At 38.4% G+C, this 21,872-nt stretch overlaps 1 protein-coding gene across 1 annotated transcript; it reads right to left on the bottom strand.

Annotated features, from left to right (window-relative positions):
- Positions 1 to 344: 344 nt before the first annotated feature.
- On the bottom strand, positions 345 to 21,105 carry RNF103 (ring finger protein 103). The gene is made up of 4 exons (XM_069495181.1): positions 19,872 to 21,105; positions 17,590 to 17,729; positions 9,157 to 9,272; positions 345 to 2,598 (listed from the first exon to the last, which is right to left on the bottom strand). The coding sequence occupies exons 1-4, from the start codon at positions 20,095 to 20,097 to the stop codon at positions 1,023 to 1,025; spliced, it is 2,058 nt and encodes a 685-aa protein (XP_069351282.1). The 5' UTR covers positions 20,098 to 21,105; the 3' UTR covers positions 345 to 1,022.
- Between the last annotated feature and the right edge of the window lie 767 nt (positions 21,106 to 21,872).

Below are 21,872 nucleotides of genomic sequence, written 5' to 3'. Positions count from 1 at the left end.
ATTACTGAAGCAATGTTAAATTTCTTGGGTGTGATAATGATATAATGGTTATGTAAAAGAATGTCCTGGTTCTTAGGAAATATGTGGTAATATATTTAGGAGTGAAGCATCATGATGACTGAAAGTAATTTTCAAAAGGATCAGCAAAAAAAATAAGAGAAAGAAAAAATAAATATACACACAGAGGAGATAAAACAGAGAAATGGATGTTCATTTACCATTCTTACAACTTTTCTGTAGTCTAGAAAATTTTCAAAATAAAAAGTCAGGAGAAACAATCTGTGTGTAGCTAATATGCTATAGTTGATTTTATTTAGATGAATGTACTAAATACTAATAAATTATTTAATACTTTAAAAAAGCCCACCATGAAATTCTTTCCCATCAAAGTTAATCAAGATAAAAGGTGAATTAATGTCACCTGTAGCCAATGCCAGCAACATAATTTCTGTCTTTTTTCCCCCTCTACGTGAGTCAAGAATCATGTTTGACTTACCTGTGAAATTAACAAACCAGCAAAACACCTATGGCACTCAACCACTTTTTCAAAAACAATTTAACATTGGAAAACCTGTAATCTTCTGGTTTTAAAATAATTTATTTCATAGTTCTGTTTTAATTTCATGTCTCAGAGCATACATTATTTAACCAATAGGTGCTGGACAAAGATTGTAAAAAGGGAGGAAACGTTTAGGATAAGAAACCGGCTCAATTCCATCAGAATTTGATCCTACTTTGTAAAGTCTTACTAGGATAAATTTCTATCATACTCCTTTTGTGCTTACAAAAAACATTAACTTCTGAATTTCCAATGTTGTAAATAAAAATTTTTACAATTAAGTATGCATTCAATTGACACACAAGGCAACCAAATAAATTCTGTCATCAACATTAGCATAATGTGTATTTCCTGTCACTGCACTAACATTAAACTAAACTTCAAACCACAAAAACATTGTGACTAACATTAAAAAGGCAAGCTGTAAGATACTCAAAGCTTATAAAGGACAAATTGCACATGGTTAAGATGGGACGTCATTTGACAAGGGCTGGTGTTGTGCATATGGCTGCTTTTTTTTATAAGAAGGCCACCGGCAAACAGGGCAACAGTGTCGGCCCCCAGCCAACCACATCACAATACAATTCTGATGAAACACATGACCACAAGGCAATCCCATTAACAAACATCCATTTTCAAAATTCTCTAGGCAAACAACACATTCAGTACAGTGCAGCATGTCAGCAGGCCAAGTTAACCAATCAGGTTCCATGTCTTCATTAGTGTTATATGATCCATATGACCTCCCCTTCCTTTCATATGGGCTGGTCTGACAATACTTATTGGCACATGAACAAGCCTCATCATCACAGAGACTTGCTTTTCCCGGAGAATTGTGAAATATACTTTGTTTATCTTCAAATGCTTCCTTCTCACTGCTAAAAGTGTCTGTGTTCTCACTGTCTGAATCATTTTCAATATCTTGAGAACCCTCCGACATTTCCTCTTCAGACTGGACTCCAAGACATTTAAATCGCCACATTGGTAAATTTTTTATATAATCAGTTGGTATCAGAGGGTGAAGCCAAAGGTCAGGGAAAGCTAACCGCTCCAAGAACAAGTCAGGGTCTTCGTCCCAATCAGATTCTACAGGAAAGTTCTGAAAAGAAGCAATTGGGTGGAAGAGGTAGCTGGTGTACCAGTCCCACAGACTTGATAACCATTCTAAGTTATTGGCATTGACTTCATCATTGTTGTTGTTGCGTCGTCTCTTTTTCTCAAAGTAATCAATTAGTAAACCATGTCCAAGGTATGTACTGAGAAACAGGGCTGGGTGTGAAGAATAAAACATCCAGTCTGCCCTTACCCACGAAGCCAGTGTGGTTGTATTGGAGTATCTCAGTAACTTTAAGCTGTATTCATAAAAGCTATCTAAGTAAGGGAGCTGTAAAAAGCCCAACACAGGGAGCCAGGAAATAATTAATAGAGAATTATACGTCCCTAAAGTGCTTATGAGAACCACAAATCGTTTTATGGTAGCTCCCTGTGTAATAAATAAGTCCATCCAAGCCATAAGATTTACTAGAACCAAGCTCAAAACAAAGAGATCATTTACTTCAGGTTGTAAGGAGCGTAAAAATGAATCCAGGGCCTGAAGGGATATAAATTCGCCTGTGTGGTTTCCATATCTGTAAATTCCTTCAGGAGTTCTAAGTATGTATGATGGCATGTTATATACACCAATATCTGTCATATAACTCTTGTTGTCCCAGTTTTCCACATTTACAAAAATAAACTCAACTCTTCCAGTAAACTTTATACTTAGTGCAGAGAAGAAAGCTGGGGGTTGGTCAAGGTTTGCAAATAGGTATATTTTTACCCAATACTGATCACTTTTATTCCACTCTTCTTTCAAATGCTCAGCATTATAAATGGTTTTGATCCGAGAAGCTGCATGAGCAGTTATCCATTTAAAAATGTGCTCTACTTCAACCTTGCGTCCACTGTATTCTTTAAGCATGACTTTTCCTTTAGAAGTAGTTGTTTGTGGAACTGACATAATGAGTGTGGATCGTACCCAGCCTCTTCTCCTGCAGTATCTACAAGAGAATAAACTGTGAGTAAATAGCTAGGGTGTTGTGCAAACAATTTATCTTCCTCTTGTAAATTTCTTTAACACCTCTTCCCCAAACCAAATAACCTCCAAATAATCAAAAAGTAGTACCAATACATGACAGTTGTGCAAGGGGAAAGGCAAGGTTTTTACACTTTGTTCCACATTTCTATGTTTCTTTTCTTTTTTTTTTAAACAAAGTGTATCATGAAAAGTCTTTGAGTCAAAGGAATCAGCAAATACTTCAGCATCTCTTATGTACCTACTACTGCATTGTGTGCTAAGATCCAAAAGATAATATGCAAATAATTTCTGCTTACAAGGAATTTAAAATCCTATTAAAGAGACAAAACAGAGTAAAAACCCATATATGTTAATGCAAAGAAAATTCAAAGAAAGGAAATATCATTGGGAATTTGAGCTGGTAAAGATTTTACGAAAGGTTTGGGAATTGAACTAGGTCTCGAAGGATGGTTAAAATTCAGATGGGCAGAAAAAAGAGAAGAAAATAGATTATCCTACACTCTGCCGAATCCCTGATTTGGTGCAAGCTCCTTGAGGGTAGCGGTCATGCACACCCGTTTATTAACTCAGGCACCTACCACAATGCCTGATGCACACAGGCACTGTTACAAAGTAGTCTACACAAAAGCTAATCTAGAAAAGAGCAACTGAAATTTAATGCAGAGGAAACAAAGAGAGAAAGTGTTTAGATTAAGAGATTCAGTCTAAGAATTGTCCCTACTTTATAGCAGAGTAAATATAGGAGAATTTAACTAAAATTAAATCATTTGTTTAGATTTATCCAGCAGGGTCATAACTCTATTCCTTTTGGAAATAGAGAGCTTCTTGCTCTGTGATTTGTGATATCCAATCTCCCCCTAAAAAACTAGACAACAAATGAAAGGAAATGATGAAAGCATCTATTGTATCACAGTGGAGAGATTTTAAGTGAAAACATTTTCCTTTTTTTTCAAGTATTTTCCCCATAAACCGACCATGTGGAATTTTATGATATGTAAAATTTACCTCAATGAAGTTGTAAAAACAGAAAATTCACCACACGGATACATTTTGTTCCGTACAGGTTTGTAAATGAATTATAATAAATGTTCTATTTCTTATTTTGCTACTCAGAGTATTGACACAAAATCATAGGTATTATGCTTACCATGGATTATTATTTTATTAAATAAGCATCATATGATCAGATATTAAGAGAGAAAAAAGTTGACATACAGTAGCATATGGTTTTATAATGATAATATAACTAATTTTATCTCAGAAATTTTGTGATATAGTTTTAGATAAATGAAGACAACATGTTATATCTTAAAAACAAGGTTAGTAATGACTCTGGAAAACTATCTGGGTGACTCAGAATCACCGACCATGACTCTTAGCTTCTTGTTGAGTTGATTCACTTCCCCAGCAAGATAGATTCCATTAATATCAATACTGCTTTAACTGAAATGGCTTGAAAAGTATATATTCCTACAAAATATCTTCTATGCAATGCAAAATAATAATTCATTAATGTGAATTCTATTTTTACCCTCTCCAAAAAAAGCAACAAGTCAAATGCATGTGGATAATTATCTTATTTACATCTTAAATATCTTTAATTAGCTTTAATGTTTTAATTGCATATGACATCTGTTATGACACATTTCTACTCTTGGCTATTCTTTTTATCTTCCTATAACTACCTTGGCTTCTGATTTGTGTCATAATCTGACAGAAAACCTTACTCTGTAAAAATGACAAGATCTAAGTGTATACATTTCTTTATGTAAGGAAACATGGCTGGGCACGGTGGCTCAAGCAGGTAATCCTAGCACTCTGGGAGGCCGAGGTGGGTGGATCGCTCGAGGTCAGGAGTTCGAGACCAGCCTGAGCAAGAGTGAGACCCCGTCTCTACTAAAAATAGAAAGAAATTATCTGGCCAACTAAAATATATATAGAAAAAATTAGCCGGGCATGGTGGCGCATGGCTGTAGTCCCAGCTACTCGGGAGGCTGAGGCAGGAGGATCGCTTAAGCCCAGGAGTTTGAGGTTGCTGTGAGCTAGGCTAACGCCACGGCACTCACTCTAGCCAGGGCAACAAAGCGACACTCTGTCTCAAAAAAAAAAAAAAAAAAAAAAGGAAACAAATATATTGTGTGGTTTCTTTTCAGTTCAGAGATAAGTGACAGTTTAAGATTTATCATTCTGGATAGAATTTAAGAGTACCCAAGAAAAGAAAATTCCAAACGTCATCATATATCTTTCAAATCAAATGTTTTTCATACCTGGAAAAAATCTCTAATACTTATGAAACATCAGGCTACTAATACATAGTTTCTAAATACTGGTCTAAAGAAATCAAAAACATAAATATAGTATACCATATTAGTTTTAAAACTCTACCACTAAACATAAATGAAAACTAATGTACATACTGTTTTTTAAGAATAATAGTGTATCACCTTATATCAATATAAACACTTTTTTATTGCCAATTCAAAAAAAAACTTTTTAAAGGTCTAAATAAATTCAATGACAATACCATGAAAAATATCCTCTAGTTCTTAAAGTAAATCTTTTGGGCTCTCTTAGAGACTTTTGAGATCTCTTAGAGAATTTAAAGACTAAAAATGATAGGAAATATGGCTAATGAGTTTTGGTATTCTAGTTTCTGATGTGGCATGCTATATTTAAAAAGAAAGCTTGGTATTTCTGTTTCTATATGCCATTTCTTCAGACAAGGTCATTGGTCTCCTTGGCTTTCCTGGCTCTCTTTCCAATTCCCCATTCCCTTTCCCTTCTCCTTCCCTGCTTATTCCACAGGCCCCTCATCCCTGACACTCTCACCATAAGCTTTCCTGTTTATCACTCAGCTCCTGCAATTCCCATGTTGCCCTTCTTCTCTTTATTACCCCCTATATCCCCTGCCCTCATATACACACATAAATGCCACCTCATCTACTTTCTCCAAAAAAAGAACAGAGCGTGGACCTGACAGGAAAAGCCCTTTGAAACAGATCTCTTGGTTGGGGAATGAGAGGAGGTAGAGTCAGGCAAGACTACCCCTGCTGAGTATACGGAGAAAGAAATTAAAACTGCTACAACTGGACAGGGTGAGAAGCTGCCCAGAAGCCATGGTCCTGAATGTTCTCAGGAAAGCTACTATGGTTTGGATATGGTTTGTTTGTCCCCACTAAATCTCATGTTGAAATTTGAACCCCAGTGTGGCGGTATTGGGAGGTGGGGCCTAGTGGAGGTGTTTGGATCATGGGGGTGGATATCTCATGAAAGGCTTGGTGCTGCTCTTGAGGTAGCAAGTAAGTTCTAGCTCTCAAAAGACTTGGATTAGTTCTCATGGGAAAGGATTAGTTCCCAAGAGAGTAGGTTGTTATAAAGCCAGAAGCCCTTGGGTTTGGTCCCTCTTTGCACACACCCACTTCCCTTTTGACCTCTGCCATGTTTTGGCAGCAAAAAATCCTTCACCAGAAGCCAAGCACATGCCAGCCTCATGCTTCTTGTACAACCCGCAGAACTGTGAGCTAAATAAACTTCTTTTCTTTATAAATTATCCAGCCTCAGGTAGTCTTCTATAGCAACAAAAACCAGACTAAGACAGGAGCTGAACAGATCAGAAAAGTACAGTTATACAATGGGACCAGCATATTGAATGAGTCTGCCCCAGAGGCCACACAGAGAAGGCACTACAGTCAAAGAAAGCAGCACAGACAGTGGAATACAGAGTTTTGAGATTTTTACAAATCTGAAACCAAGATGACGACTCAATTATTCAGTATGTGATTAAAACACTTCCTGAATAACACCATTTTCTGCCCACTTACAACCTGCATTGAAATTCTGAACATTCTTTTCTGTATCTCTGTATTTTGTTGTTCTATATCTCCATAGAAAAAAATTGACCCCGACTAAGTACAGCTTCTATGTCAAGAACAGTTCTTATTCCAGTTGGAAGACTTTCCAAATGAGGAGACAACACAATATCGAAACTTATACAAGTCACTGGGCATCAAAATCATCTTTGTGATGAAACTTAAGAGGAAGTATATATGTGATTTTTTTTTTTTGAGACAGAGTCTCACTCTGTTGCCCGGGCTAGAGTGAGTGCCGTGGCGTCAGTCTAGCTCACAGCAACCTCAAACTCCTGGGCTTAACCGATCCTACTGCCTCAGCCTCCCGAGTAGCTGGGACTACAGGCATGCGCCACCATGCCCGGCTAATTTTTTGTATATATATATTTTAGTTGTCCATATAATTTCTTTCTATTTTTAGTAGAGACGGGGTCTCACTCTTGCTCAGGCTGGTCTTGAACTCCTGACCTCGAGCGATCCACCCGCCTCGGCCTCCCAGCGTGCTAGGATTACAGGTGTGAGCCACCACGCCCGGCCAATATGTGATTTTTAATAACAAAAAATTATAGCTGCAATCAACCAAAAAGCAAAAAGTTACTCAAAAAAGATCTCTTCAATCAACAAATAAGAAGGATTATTTGAAGATGAAGGATTTAGAGGAAAATATCTGGATGTAGCTTTTATATATCTCTTCCCTATTCCTCAGCTAATATAGAATCAGAAAGAGGCGGGGGCGTGGTGGCTCATGCTTGTAATCCTAGCACTCGGGGAGGCTGAGGTGGGAGGATCACTTGAGGTCAGGAGTTCGAGACCAGCCTGAGCAAGAGTGAGACCCCATCTCTACTAAAAATAGAAAGAAATTAGCTGGGCAACTAAAATAGAAAAAAAAAAAATTAGCCAGGCATGGTGGCACATGTCTGTGGTCCCAGGTACTTGGGAGGCTGAGGCAGGAGGATTGTTTGAGCCCAGGAGTTTGAGGTTGCTGTGAGCTAGGCTGACACCATGGCACTCTAGCCCTGACAACAGAGCAAGACTCTGTTTCAAAAAAAAAAAAAAAATCAGAAAGAGCTTTTCAAAAGAAAAGCTAGAAAAATTTACACCCAAATTCACTGGACTGAATTATGACACTTCTGATGTACTTTGTTTTATAAGATACACACACAAAAAAAAAAAAAAAAAAAAAAAAAAAAACTCCTACTCTTTCTTTTTCTTTCTTTCTTTTTTTTTTTCTGTTTTAGAGATGAGGTCTCACTCTGTCACCCAGGCTGGAGTGCAGCGACAAGATCATAGCTCACTGCAGCGTCAAACTCCTAGGCTCAAGCGATCCTCTCATCTTGGCCTCTTGAGTAGCTAGGACTACAGGCACACACCACCATGCCTGGCTAATTTGTTTTTTTTAATTTTTTTGTAGAGACATAGTCTCACTACATTGCCCAGGCTGGGTTCAAACTCCTGGACTCAAGTGATCCTCTTACCTTGGCCTTCCAAAGCACTGGGATTACAGGTGTGAGCCATCGCACCTGGCCTCTATTTCTGAATTTGTTATTAATTTTATCTAACAACTTATATTAGATTTTAATATGTGCTTAACCTTTATATTTTTAAAAATTTGTTTTTATTTCATATTTTCTAATATGTTTATAAACTTCCATGTTTGAAATGTATTATTTAGCTATACTGATTTTTAGAAAATGAATTCTGAATATTTTTTAATAAGGTAGTGATACTAATACTGACTTTTAAAATTATCTAAAAAAAATCAAAATATCAGCATTATCATTTGTTCTGGTATTGTAATCATCTGTGAGGGAAAAAAAGATCTTTCAGTTAGAATCTGACATAGGTAAGTCAGGCATGTCTACCTGCATGAGAAACTACCTAATATTGTGGAGTTGTCTACATACATATCATATGCTTCCTCCTCTGCACAAAACAAAACATGTGGTACATGCTAATTTTGTGTTAAATATTCATCAAATGGATAATTAAATGAATGAATGTAAGTTATAACTTGGTGGCACTAGAAATGGGAAAAAAAACATTTCAAAGAAGAAATAACGGAATAAGAAAATTCAAAATAATATGACAGACTGAATACTGGAGATAACAAAAACCAAAAACGCCTCCAAGGATTCTTATCTGAGAAAATGGAAAGAAAAAAACAGTAAAGGACAGAAAAAGGAAAGGTAGAAAGGGCACATGGTTGATTAAAGAATAAGAGGATGAATCTGATTTTGGACACTAGGTTTTAGGGAAAAGAACATATCTATGGAAATGAGGAAAGAAATGTAAACTAGAGGTCAGAATGATAGAAGATGATTTCGATCAGCACAGGTCACCTAAAGCCATCAATGTGCTGAGGTGTCTTTGAAAAAGAAAATTGAAACAAAAAGGACTGAAGATACAGCCTTAAGACATATATTCGATAGAAAGAACACAGAAGAGAGAGAGAGATAGAGAAAGACAGAGACAGAAAGACAGAGAATGATCTCAGAGAGAAAGAAAATAACAGTTTATCAAAAACTATTAATCAAGTACCTATGTAACCAACAATGTGCTAACCATTATAATTAGCTTTCAGTTCAAGCAGGCTTCTAATACATTATCTTTCTGAAACAAGAAAGATCCTGGTCCCGGGACTCAAAATTGTAAGATTTGCCTAATGAACTTACCTGGGATCACTGGAACAGTTAAATGTGCCCGTACGTATTCCAAATCTTGACACCTTTTTTACCATTTTCTCCCAGTGAATTTTACCCACCAAGGGACTTCTGTCATTTGCTATGACCTATTCTCAAAAACAGAAAAAAAAGAAACTTTAATTACCTAGAATGGAGTCAAACCACCATTTGTATCTACACTATAATTTTACTTTTTTGAAAAAGATATTCTGTTCCTAGTCCTTATTTACTGTATCACCATATTATCACTGCAATTCTTATAGAAGAAGCAACTATCCAACAGGAAAAGACTTAAAACACTGAAGAATACATTAAACTCCCACACTCAGTTACACAGAGGGGGAGTCAAAATCATATTAAAAAGCTAGCCATGTTCTCCACCATGTGGCCTCTTCTCTAGAATTAAGTTACACAGGAAGAAAATGTCCCTTTGAGTCATTTCTCTTTGCTTTGAAAAGAAAATTTTAAACAGTAATCTAAATAAAGCTTACTAAAATTATCACATATAGGTTCAACAAGTTCAAATTTTTTAAAAGTATAATTATGAAGCCAAGAGTCAAACACATGTTTTCTATTAAACTATGCTTTGACAAAACCAATAAATACTACTACTTCTGTGGCTTTTTCCTTAACACATATGAGAGGCTCTAACATATAAAAAAATTACCACAACGAATTTTACATTCTTGAACTTCTACTTCAAATTTGCAAATAGCTTTCAAACACAGTTAGGATTAGGGGAAGAAAAAGATTTTTCAAAAAAGAAAAGAAGCCAGGCACGGTGGCTCATGCCTGTAATCCTAGCACTCTGGGAGACAAAGGCAGGAGGATTGCTTGGGCTCAGAAGTTCAAGACCAGCCTGAGCAAGAGCAAGACTCTGTCTCTACTGAAAAAAAAAAAAAGAAAGAAAAATTAGCCAGGCTTCATGGCGTGTGCTTGTAGTCCCAGCTACTCGGGAGGCTGAGACAGGAGGACTGCTTGAGCCCAGGAGTTTGAGGTTGCAGTGAGCTATGATGATATCACTGCACTCTACCCATGGTGACAAAGCAAGACTCTGTTTCAAAAAAAAAACAAATTCTAATTTAACATTCAAAATATGTACTGACTTCTCCTATTTATAAATCGCAGCCTTTCTAATCATTAACACCTTTTCCCTTTATCCCCTAATCTTCCTGCCTTGAATAAAGGCAGAATTTTAGTGAAGATACCAGTAAAAAACAAAACAGAAAAATAACTAAATGGGAACTTAAAAGAAATGTCTAAAATGCTAAAAACGTCTAAAGTTATCAAGAAACCATCTGTTTGACTTAAGTCCAGGGTACATGGGCCAAGTTTATTTTCATAAATGCTATATTACTGATACTATTCAATTCAAAATTATAACACAATACTCTGTGGGTCTCTAATCTTTCTTGGAGAAAGGGCCATTTTCATGTTCACAAAGCTTCCAGAAGTGAAGTTCCAGATGGGTGTGTGAAATGAATGCCAAAAGTCAAGTCCCTGGGAGAGACAGGAGGTGGTGTACTACTTCATCTGTGGCCTTTCTGCTGGAAAGCCTAATAAATGCTAGAGGGCAGCAGAAGAGAAAGCGCGTAGTGATGAGGAGTGACTTGAAGTTCACTTTATGTGCCAAGAAGTCATTGTCCAGTAATCTCTGAGATAGTCCACTGATACTATCATCCTCATATTACAGAAATATACATTCATACTGAACATCTTCTAACGCAACTTTGATGCTTAATACATATACACAATTTAGGGCATTAAGCAAATGGTTTTGATAGTACTTTTTAATGAAAATAAATGGTCTTATTAAGGGAGATGTGAGTTCTTATTTAAATACTCAGGTGGCTGAGGTAAGAAAGAACAGGGCAATTGGAGGACATGGTCTGAAGAGGTAAAAGCTCTTTTTGAGGAGGTTCATACTGGTTACACTACCCAGTAAGTCCCTAGCTTTCACATTTTTTCTGTGGTCCAAAAGTATTTTACAAGTTTTACCTGGAGAATCAGGAAGATCAAGCAACGAAGGCTTCTTCTTCCTCCTTTTTTTTTTTTTTTTTCCCCTGCCACTCAAGAGTCATTATGGCAGTTCTTTTCGTCAAATGATCGAAGAAATCTTGAACTTATTTTTTGTATTCCCCAGGAGGATGAAGAAGTCTCCATGCAATCATATCACCACACTTCCTGCTCTTTGCCCTCTTTTTTAAAGAACTCTCTTTTCAGACATTTTCCTATTTCTTTTTTTTTTTTTTTTTTTTTTTTTTTTTTTGAGACAGAGTCTCACTCTGTTGCCCAGGCTAGAGTGAGTGCCGTGGCATCAGCCTAGCTCACAGCAACCTCAAACTCCTGGGCTCAAGCGATCCTCCTGTCTCAGCCTCCCGAGTAGCTGGGACTACAGGCATGCACCACCATGCCCGGCTAATTTTTTCTATATATATTTTTAGCTGTCCATATAATTTCTTTCTATTTTTAGTAGAGATGGGGTCTCGCTCTTGCTCAGGCTGGTCTCGAACTCCTGAGCTCAAATGATCCGCCCACCTCGGCCTCCCAGAGAGCTGGGATTACAGGCGTGAGCCACCGCGCCCGGCCCCATTTTCCTATTTCTTGATCAAGGCTACAAATAACCCAAACATTTCAGGCCTATGTATATAATGACATGCTTCAAGGAATTTAGAAGTTGCCTTGTCAATGTAAACATGGTACTAAGTGTGGGGACATCTTTCAGTGAAGATACTGTTCACTGCACAGGTATCTTTCATACATATGATAAGAGCTCCAATGCTAGGAAAGGAAGGAGGAATGAGAGGGGGGTTGTTCCCAGGTACCTCCTGGCTCCAGCTGAAAATAACAGAAGTGAGAGAAAAAGTTGGGAACAGCCCTGGGGCATATAAAAGACAATGCTCAACCCCAGGTCCTTATTTATTTAGCAACCTGTTCTGGCACCTGTTTCTGAAGGGTTTAAGGATCCCTGACTGAGAGAGGTACACAAAAATGAAAAATCCCCTAGGCACTGCATGAAAGCATTTTATATGCTCTACAGCTATAATTATACAATTAAAAAATGCTTTGTCCAATGTCCTATATAGTTATATTACTCAACTGAAGGTTTAGCATGAATTAAATTTGGTGGAGGTTGAATTAAACAACTATAAAAATGTTAATATTTTCACAAAATAACTCATCTGGATGAGTCATACAGAACAACAAAATACTGCAAGCCTATTATTACTATGTCATGCCAGTAAGAGTCCCCACTTCATAGCTTATATCCTAAAAGTATGCATGATGACTGTGAGTGGCAACCACATTGCTAATCTAATAAAAAGGGGAGACATATTCCTCAGCAGTTCAGGAAGGAGCATTCTCTGTGAGGAATATTTTCAGATACTAGAAAAAAAACTGGACCAAAGTACAGCTTGAGTTCCAGGTCTGGAACAGACTTGGCAACACAGGGTAGAGGTGAAGCAATCTTTCCATTCCCTTTCCCAGAGTATCTAGCTCTGTAATTGGCACCCTTACACTTGCTCACCAATATATATGTTCCTTGCAGCTAATATAGTGCCTAGCTCAAATGGTGCTCATCAAATATTTAAGTGAAACCAAACTATTTCAGCTTTTTATAGTTTAATAACTCATTCTTCTACTTCTGATTACACAGATTGTTTAAAGGAAAGACTCCAAGTTTTTGATTTCTGTTATAATGAAAGTCCCTTCCCCAGCAACCTGTCATCTGGAATGTTTTCTGGACAAACATTAGCATAAATAGTACCTTGCTATGCAACTGCCCCAATGTTCTTGACCCCAGTCAGACATAAAGACGTCCAATTCTGTGCATTAAAAATGCACTTCTGCCTATTCTTTAGAGGTGGCGTTTACTACTGATAAGAATGCTTGGTATACCTCTTTTAATATTGTTAATCCCACACAATAAGATCCAGGCTTAATTTAATAACATAACTCCTTGCACCAAACGGAGTGCTGTGCTATGATTATTTTCCACATTTCTCAATATTTCATTATAATAGGGAGTCTCAATGTTCAAAATCATAGACCAACCTAAGTGTATACATATATATATATAGATAGATATAGATAGATATGCAAACTGTATAAAATCATTAAAAGTGAGGACAAATGATTGACAAAAACAAAACTCAATGGCATTTTAATTTTTTTTGGTATTCTCACTTACTTTATGAGTACACATACATAAAAGTTTTTCACCAATAGAAAATATAGGGTAAAATGGCTTGCTATGTATTTCACCTCCAGAGTAGTATTAAGTGAGGAATAAATAAGTTAGAATCTCCCTGAACAAAACTATTGTCTATGAGCAAAGATAAACAAGTTTAAAATCAGCCATTAACTCTTTTCAGCCAAACAGAAAATATATTAACATAATACTTCAGTAAATATTGACCCAAAGCTTTACTTCAAATCATATGATACTTTTCCCTGCTACCTCAATTCCAGTGACTTTAAATTCCTTATGATGTGACACAACCAGTAGAGAACAAATATGTCCTTCTTTGAACTAAGACAAAAGTCAAAATAGAGAAATAGAAATGTTAAGAAGGTAAATCCCTAAAACTTATAAATTCTGCTAACTTTTACATTTCATAAGCCTATCCACTGTGCCATCTGCCTCTCCGACCAAGAGTCTTTTGAAAGAAAAGTTACCATCTATTTGTGTTGCTAGGAAGATGACTAGGGTCAAAGAATCCACAAAACTGAAAAATGAATAGCTAATGAAAGATATGAGCTTAGGTTAAAAACAAAGCAGAAAAACTAACATCGTTAAAAAAAACTGTTAGGAAAAAAGAGGACTTAGTTCTTTATGGACTACACAGTATGTTATTGGTAAAGATGTCACATGTATGTTGCTACCTCAAAAACTAAAATTAGTCCTGTTCATCTCATATTACAAAAAATACTGGATAAACATGGAAAAGCTTGAAAATTTGAAGAGGATTTAACTAGCTGGGATCTATGCATCTTCATCTATGACAACACTCCTCACAGACTTAAAAAAAATGGTAAAGCAAACAAATTAGCTTCTTTTAAAATACAATAGTTCCCCCTTATCAGGGGTTTCACTCTCCCTGGTCAACCACAGTCCAAAAATATTACATGCAACAAGGTATTTTAAGAGAGAGAGAGAGACCACATGCACATAAATTTTATTGTATTATTATAATTATTCTATTTTATTATTAGTTGTTAATGTGTTACTTTGCCTAACTTATAAACTAAACTTTATCATAGGTAATGTATGTACACAAAAAATTAGAGTGTACATGGGTACACTATTTGCAGTTTTAGGCATCCACTGGGGTCTTAGAATGTTTCCCGCTTGGACACGGGCAACTACTGTAAATAGAAGAAAATGATAATTAAAATTATTAAAAACTGAACTCTTAGAAGTTATCCTTTTGATAAATACGATCTGAGCTGAAAGAATGGCAAGCAACAGAGAGTATTTCTCTTCTGTTTCTAGCAGATATTTTCAATTTTAAGTACAGTTAAAAAAAAAACAAAAAAACCTCTCAATCCTCTTTTGAGAGTTTAAACCAGGATGTCTGTGCTTAGTTGGCTATTTACAGTGCCAAGGACAGGGTTTCAATCTCACTCTTCTTAGTTGTCTTGCCAGAGATAGTTCTTCCAGACCAAGCCAGCCATTTGACAGATGTAAGCCACTGGCCCCAAAGAACATAAGCCAGACAGTGGTGATAAATACAAACCTTGAGCGTCACTGGAAAAACTGTGTGTCCTACTGCATCATTTCTATACACAGAAAACCACATAAATACATTTCATTTTTCTTAGGAGTCATTTTTCTACTATTAATACCTATGAGGTTTAAAAACATTTTCAGAGAAAAATAATTTAGTGACCAGGATTTATAATGCTAACATTCACTGTCATTATGTTCCTTACTTCATTCAAGTGACATCTTATCCAAGAATTCTTTGCCATTCTCTATCTCCTTAGCCTGCTTATTTTTCTTCTTAGCATTGTCCACTAACTGATGTAATACTAAATATTTATTTGTTTGGTGTCTGCCTTTCCCAGCTGGAATGTGAGCTGCCTGAGAGAGCAAGGACTTAGCTTGATGTGTGTTCCTGGTATATCTCCAGGGCCCAGAACAAGGCCTGGCACACACATATCTGCTGAATAAACTATTCAATGAATTTTGTCACATATTAAGGGAGCTTAATTCATGTATATCTTTAATAGCACATCAAAAAATAGATCATTAATAAGCCAAGAACATATTGCTAACTAGTGAACCAAAATGTGTTGGTTGCCTACAGATAGCATCCTAGTAATATACACCAAAAGAATTTCCAGACTTTTGTCATGGCTCTTCCAAGTTTCAAAGGTGCTCAGCATCTTCACCATTCATTTCTACGGGATTAGTCAATGTGGGTGACAAACATTTAAGCACTGAACACAGGGGAGTGGAACTGGCTACTCAACTCAATCTCAGCAATAAAATCTAAAATTATCAAAACTGGTTAAGTCTTTCTTAATCAGATTATTAGAAATAAATACCAGAGAAAAGAAACGAATAACAATTTACTTATAAATTAAAGCTTTAAAAAAGCTATGGCTTATTTTTCTATACCAATTAACTAACACAGAAATAAACTAAAATTAAAATGGATAATGTATAGACTGCACCCATACTCTCTCATATTCTTCCTGAACTTAAAAATTACTGAATTCGATTATCTGGAAGGTAAAAGATCAAACACAATAGAAAGGTTACAATAAAGGAAAGGCCATAGATATCCAATGCAATCTCTGGAAGAATTCCCAAATCACAACCCTTAAGCACAGTGAACTACAGTATTATCCCATCCTCTTTATTTTTATTTATTTTTTTTTTTTGAGACAGAGTCTCGCTTTGTTGCCTGGGCTAGATTCAGTGCCGTGGCGTCAGCCTAGCTCACAGCAACCTCAAACTCCTGGGCTCAAGCGATCCTACTGCCTCAGCCTCCCGAGTGGCTGGGACTACAGGCATGCGCCACCATGCCCGGCTAATTTTTTGTATATATATAGATTTTAGTTGGCCAGATAATTTCTTTCTATTTTTAGTAGAGACGGGGGTCTCACTCTTGCTCAGGCTGGTCTCGAACTCCTGACCTTTAGCAATCCACCCGCCTCGGCCTCCCAGAGTGCTAGGATTACAGGCGTGAGCCACCGCGCCCGGCCACCATCCTCTTTAGATGTATATGAATTTATCAGAGGCTATATACAATAGAAAATCTAACTATCCACAATCATACCACTGTCAGTGACAGTACCAGATCTGCAACTGAGGTCTCTGAACTCAAAGCTTTTTCAACCATATTTTGCAGTCTTTGTTCTCAGAAAGAAATATGAAGATGAAGCTGTTTTAATTTTCATACCCTGAATCAAACTTTGTCAAACCCAGTGTGAAGTGACAAAGAGCACTGGACAAGAAATCAGGGAACCTGGCATTTGATCCTGGTTCAGTATTATCAACTAGTCCCATGACCTTGGGCAAGCTACTCCACCTCTCAGAGCCTCAGAAGAGGTTAGTCTGACATAACTTCCAAGCTTTAGTCATTCATAGATCACATTAATAATTTTAATCACATTCATGCCATTAATTTACTTGATGTTAGGTAAACTCATATTTTAAAAATTTAAATAATTTTAGCTTTGTCCTAAGCAATATTTATGAAATCACATGTTCAATATAGATTTTTCTAATTTACATTAAAATACATAAATGATAACATGTGTCCATTTGTTTACCATAAACTACACTTTGGGAAGTATAAAAGATGCTTTTTAAGGTCCTTCATAGCTCTAAACTTCTGATATGCTAATTAAATCTCACAGTTTTGATATCATAAAAACTAGCATTAAAAATTATAATCGCATCATCATAAACAAAGTAATGAGCAGCTCCCACTATTCCCCTCACAACAGCTGCCCCTCCATAGTCACAAAGTTGGCTATTTCTCTAATAGAAGGATTCCTTAACTTTTACTTTAGGGTTCTTCCTTTACGTACAAAAATTATTGGGGCTACTGAATTCAAAATTGAAGTTAATAAAAACTGAGACAAACAGTGCAAATCACTAAATAAAAGGGATATATATGTGTGTTTCTCACTTCAATGAAGAGCCAACAACTCAAACAGATTTGCTTCTGCTGATTCTAAACAAAAAAGTCAACCTTCATTCCCCAACTTTCCCACTCTTCAATTTTCATTCTCCTTGGTCTCCAAGCCTCTTTAAGAGGGCATTAGAGCCTCACTATGAGAACTGAGTTATGTCTAAGACACATGACACAAGTACACAGAAGTGTCACTGGTACATACTATTTTAGTAAAAATAACTTCTTTTAAGCTTCTCAAATTATCAAGAACTATCACTGCTTCTGATACCTGAATCAGCCAGATGCCATCTTTTGTATCTTCTACAAGCTCATAGAAATGCATTTCACCACTGAAATTTGTACTAGACACAGATTCAGATGCTTCTTCTTCCTTGAGAGCAGAATAGAGTTCACCCTCCATCAAGTCACCTGAAGAAAGGAAAAAAATAACACTAATAAGATTTCAAAAATCTTATGTTTCCAATTTCAATAATTCCATTTTTCACACTGATAAGAATCATCTTATTGTACTTTCATTGCAATCCACAGAAAAGAACAGTAGAACCTGAATACACCATTTAAGATGCATACATTCAATAAATATGTAATAAGAACTTCATATGTTTCAGGCAAGAGTGAAAAAAATCCCTCTCTTATAGAGTAGAGCTTATATTCTAGTGGGGTCATCACATAATTGTTAGGAAATTATTGAACTTATACCAGTCCAAAAAGCCATCACAATATGAATTACTTAGTTTTGTGTATGACATGTCCAGGCTTCATATAATTTTTAAATAATATGGCTTATATGCTTCTTACTTAAAAAATTTAGAATTGGGTTCACAGAATTTGCCATTGGCACTACTTAAAATAGCAGCGGGGTTTGTATGACTTGGAGGTTACAACTTTACCTATTAGATAAAACAAACTCCACATTCAAACACAAATTTATAGTGCTAATTTGGAGCTCGTATCACTAAATAAAAAACAAAGGAGAACACTAAAGTCAAATTATTTTAACTTTTGCCTTTAATATTAAACAGTGAGAAACCAGGTGCTGTATCATGATAGCAGCCAAACCATTCATGATAAATAAAGTTTTAAAGTTAAACTATCATACCAAGACTTTTCTGCTATAAAATAAATGATTTGAGTTATTTTTGTGGGCTGTGTGTATTCTTTAGATTATATGTGGACTCCTTAAACATTCAGTGTGACAAGTATTTTTAGGCCCAAAGGAAAGCAATAATAAATCAAAGAAAATAAATGTGCAATCAAATTATTTTACGTGAAAAATGATTTGGCTTTGGCAGTTAAGATACTTCTCATTTCTAAACTAAGAGAGTTTATTTATTAGATATTTTTACTTACTCCATTTTTCCTTCCTGTGGTAGAAATAAAAGTCACCAAAAAAAAGTCAGTAAACAAAGGGAAAGAATAATACATGATTTTATATTTTCTCTAGAGAAAATTTATCACTTTTGCAGAGTGGTTTTCCCTCCTCTACCCTGTAGTAAGATGTGAGTTTTATAACCCTTAACCGACAAATATGCAAGTGTAAAACTGCTATGGAGTTCATAGTCTTATATATCACACTACATGGCTATAGGGTACTAAATAAGGAAAAAAATAAAAGACACAGCTGACTTGAAACAACAACAACAAAAAAGATAACCATCAGTTTCATCTGCTTCCTACAGCAACCCAGAACGCCTTTCTCAAATTATTATACATTCCCCTCTCGTGAAGTACATCTAAACAAAGATACACTTTGTCCAGCAGTGAAAAAAATTAACTATATTTCTCACCCAACCCCAAACCAAGAGTTACTGAAAATATATTAGCACTGTTTCAATTCTATTTCTCAACCTATTACATGATGCAAGGGTGCCTGCGATACAGAAGGCAAAAAAAAAAAAAGTTTACATGTAAGATAAATTTTTTTTAATCCTTACAGAAATACAAACTCAAAACAAACAAGGCAGGCATTCACACAAAACGTTCATCTTATTTTCACCAAATTTAAACTATGAAAAGCTAAAAATGCACAGTGCACACTTTATATCCAAACTCATAATTTAACATTTAAACCTTGGGCCCAAATGCCTCTTTGATACTAAGTATTCCAATGATGGTTTCTCCTCAGGGTAGCTTGCTTGTACTACAGTGACAAATACCGCTACTTACAGACAACGTTTTGGAGTATTTCTTTTCTTATATTCTCATGAACTTCAACTGACGATGCTTTTGAGTTTAATGGTTGCCATTCCCGAATTTTCAGAAAATCACTCAACTTAGTAAACAACGCTAAGAAGCTACACTTTAAACTGTCATTTTAAAAAAAACCTTAAAAAGACACACCAACACCCCTCCAAATAATTTCACCCTCCTTAAAACTGGGATCCACATATTTTACTGTAGAAAACCTGGACAAAGAAAACATGGGCAGCTCTCCCAGCAGTCTGCTTAACACTTCCAGGGAACGCCTCACTCGGGGGGAACAGCCAGGTACGAGGAGTACAGGTCGCCCTTTCCCCCAGGTGGAGGGGACCCCGGAAGCCTGACACTCGCCTGACTTTTCCACCAGCTCCCGGACATCCTTCTTCTCGGGCAGTCCTGAGTAGCCCAGCCCCCGGCACTCCAAAATGGTCTTCAGCTTCTTGAAGCTCAGCGCCACCGGGTCCACCAGCTGGGTGGCAAAGATGCCAGTTTCATACCACACAACGGCCTCAAAAAACCTGGCCAGGACGAACAGGACCAGAAAATAGAGGAGCAGGAAAAAAAGCTTCAGCCACATCTTCCCCAGTGTCCCCTCTCTTTCCAGAGGGCTCGGAATGTGGGAAAGAGGAGGGTCGAGGGCAGGGGAGTGTGGCTTCACGGCGGCGGCCTGGGCGAGGGCACCGGGTGAGCGTGCGTGCCGTCACTGGCCAGCCATCCCCCGCCGGGAGACAGGTGATTGGGGTGTCCGCGCGGGTGTGAGGAAGAGACGAGGGGGACAGAGGCGCAGAGCCTCGCGCCGGGCCTTCCAGTCAAGAGGCGAGAAAAACAAAGGGGAAAAAGTCAAAAAATCCCATCCATTAAACACCGAAAGGGAGAGTCCGCGGAGTAGAACAAAACGAGGGACATTTCCCCCGGCGGGGGACACTGACCCAGGCAGCAGGGGGAGGCCCTGCGGTACCGTAATCTCAAGGGGGAGGGGGAGAGACCAAAAAATATTTCACATCCACAAAGGAAGCGGGGTCCAGGCGGCAGGGCGAGGCCGGAGGGGCGGCGGGTCGGGGAGGCGGTTGGGGCCGGACTCCTGCGGCGGCGGGTCAGGAGGGCGCGGCGCTCGGCCCGGCCAGGCCTGGGGCCCAGCGCGCCTGGCGTGAGGAGAGGCGGTCGCCGCAGCGCCCCGCCCGGCGCCCAGGCCCCAGGCCCTGCCGGCAGCCCAAGCTCCGCGAGAAGCGCGGCGGGCACAGCGGCGGCGGCGGCGGCTCCAGGTTCGCTCCGGCCGGCGGGCGGGCGGCGCCTCTCAGGCGGGCGGGCACCACGGCCGGCCCAGGAGGGGGCGTCGCGGTCTCTGCAGAGGGAAATCAGGCGCGCGGGGCGACGATCTCGGAGGGACAAAAGCAAAAATAGGCCCCAAGACGGCTGCCCCTGGCGGCTATTAGGTTGCTTCCTGGCCACGCAGCGCCCGCCCCGCTCAGATGGACGGCACGGGTCGCGGCCGCCGTCCCCGACACCCCGGGCACCTCCGGAGGCCGCGGCCGTAGACTCCAGAGCAGTGGATCAGCTGCGGCCGCGGCCGGGGCCGAGACATAACAACTGACGTCGCAGTGGGGCGGGGGCGGGACCGGGGCGGGGCCTCGAGGGGTGGGCCCGCAGGGGCCGGGGGTGGGGAAAAATGGGTGCCGCGGGGAGAGGGGCGGGCCAAGCGACGGGGCGACGAGGAAGGGCGGAGCCGCTGCCGGGCTTGGCTTTCCGACAGCTCCAAAAGTTGCCTCTCAGGTGTCTTCTCCGCTCTCACCCGCTGTGTCCTGCAGATTTTTAGTAATCGATTGTGTCTGAGCATTGGTCTTTGGACTGTGTCACTTTGTGTATTTTTTGTAAAAATAGGGCAGTTCACTGTCCTCTTAAAATCGGTAAAAATGAAAATGCACGTGTTATGCTGAGCCCTGGTGCATTGGGAAAATTTTGGCACACTTGGTTTGAGGTGATAGAAGGCAAAACCCAGAAAACAAATGTTTTTACACTTCCACCCGAGAATATGGTTTTGTGGGAGGAGGTTTAGTCAAAATAGGAATTAGAACTAGGCCCAGTTGTCATGAGTTCCTAGGACAAAGGTTGTTGAGTGTTGATACGTCCAATTGCAAAGTTCCAAAGTTCCGTGTGTTTTATTTCATGACCCACCCTGAATATGGGTACCGCCAGCAAGAGGAACTTATATAAAATGAGTAATATGGACAAGCATGCGATACCTGGTTCGGTATTTATTTAGCCAGAGTCAAACATACTTTTCTATTTTTATTATATATGTTTTGGGGTTTTTTTGTTTTTTTTTTTTTTTGGTGAGACAGGATCTTGCTCTGT

The sequence above is a fragment of the Eulemur rufifrons genome, chromosome 19 (assembly GCF_041146395.1).
Source record: "Eulemur rufifrons isolate Redbay chromosome 19, OSU_ERuf_1, whole genome shotgun sequence".
NCBI classification, from domain to species: Eukaryota; Metazoa; Chordata; class Mammalia; order Primates; family Lemuridae; genus Eulemur; species Eulemur rufifrons.
The sequence above is the reverse complement of the archived record's forward strand: the minus strand, read 5'-3'. Positions and strand labels throughout refer to the sequence as shown.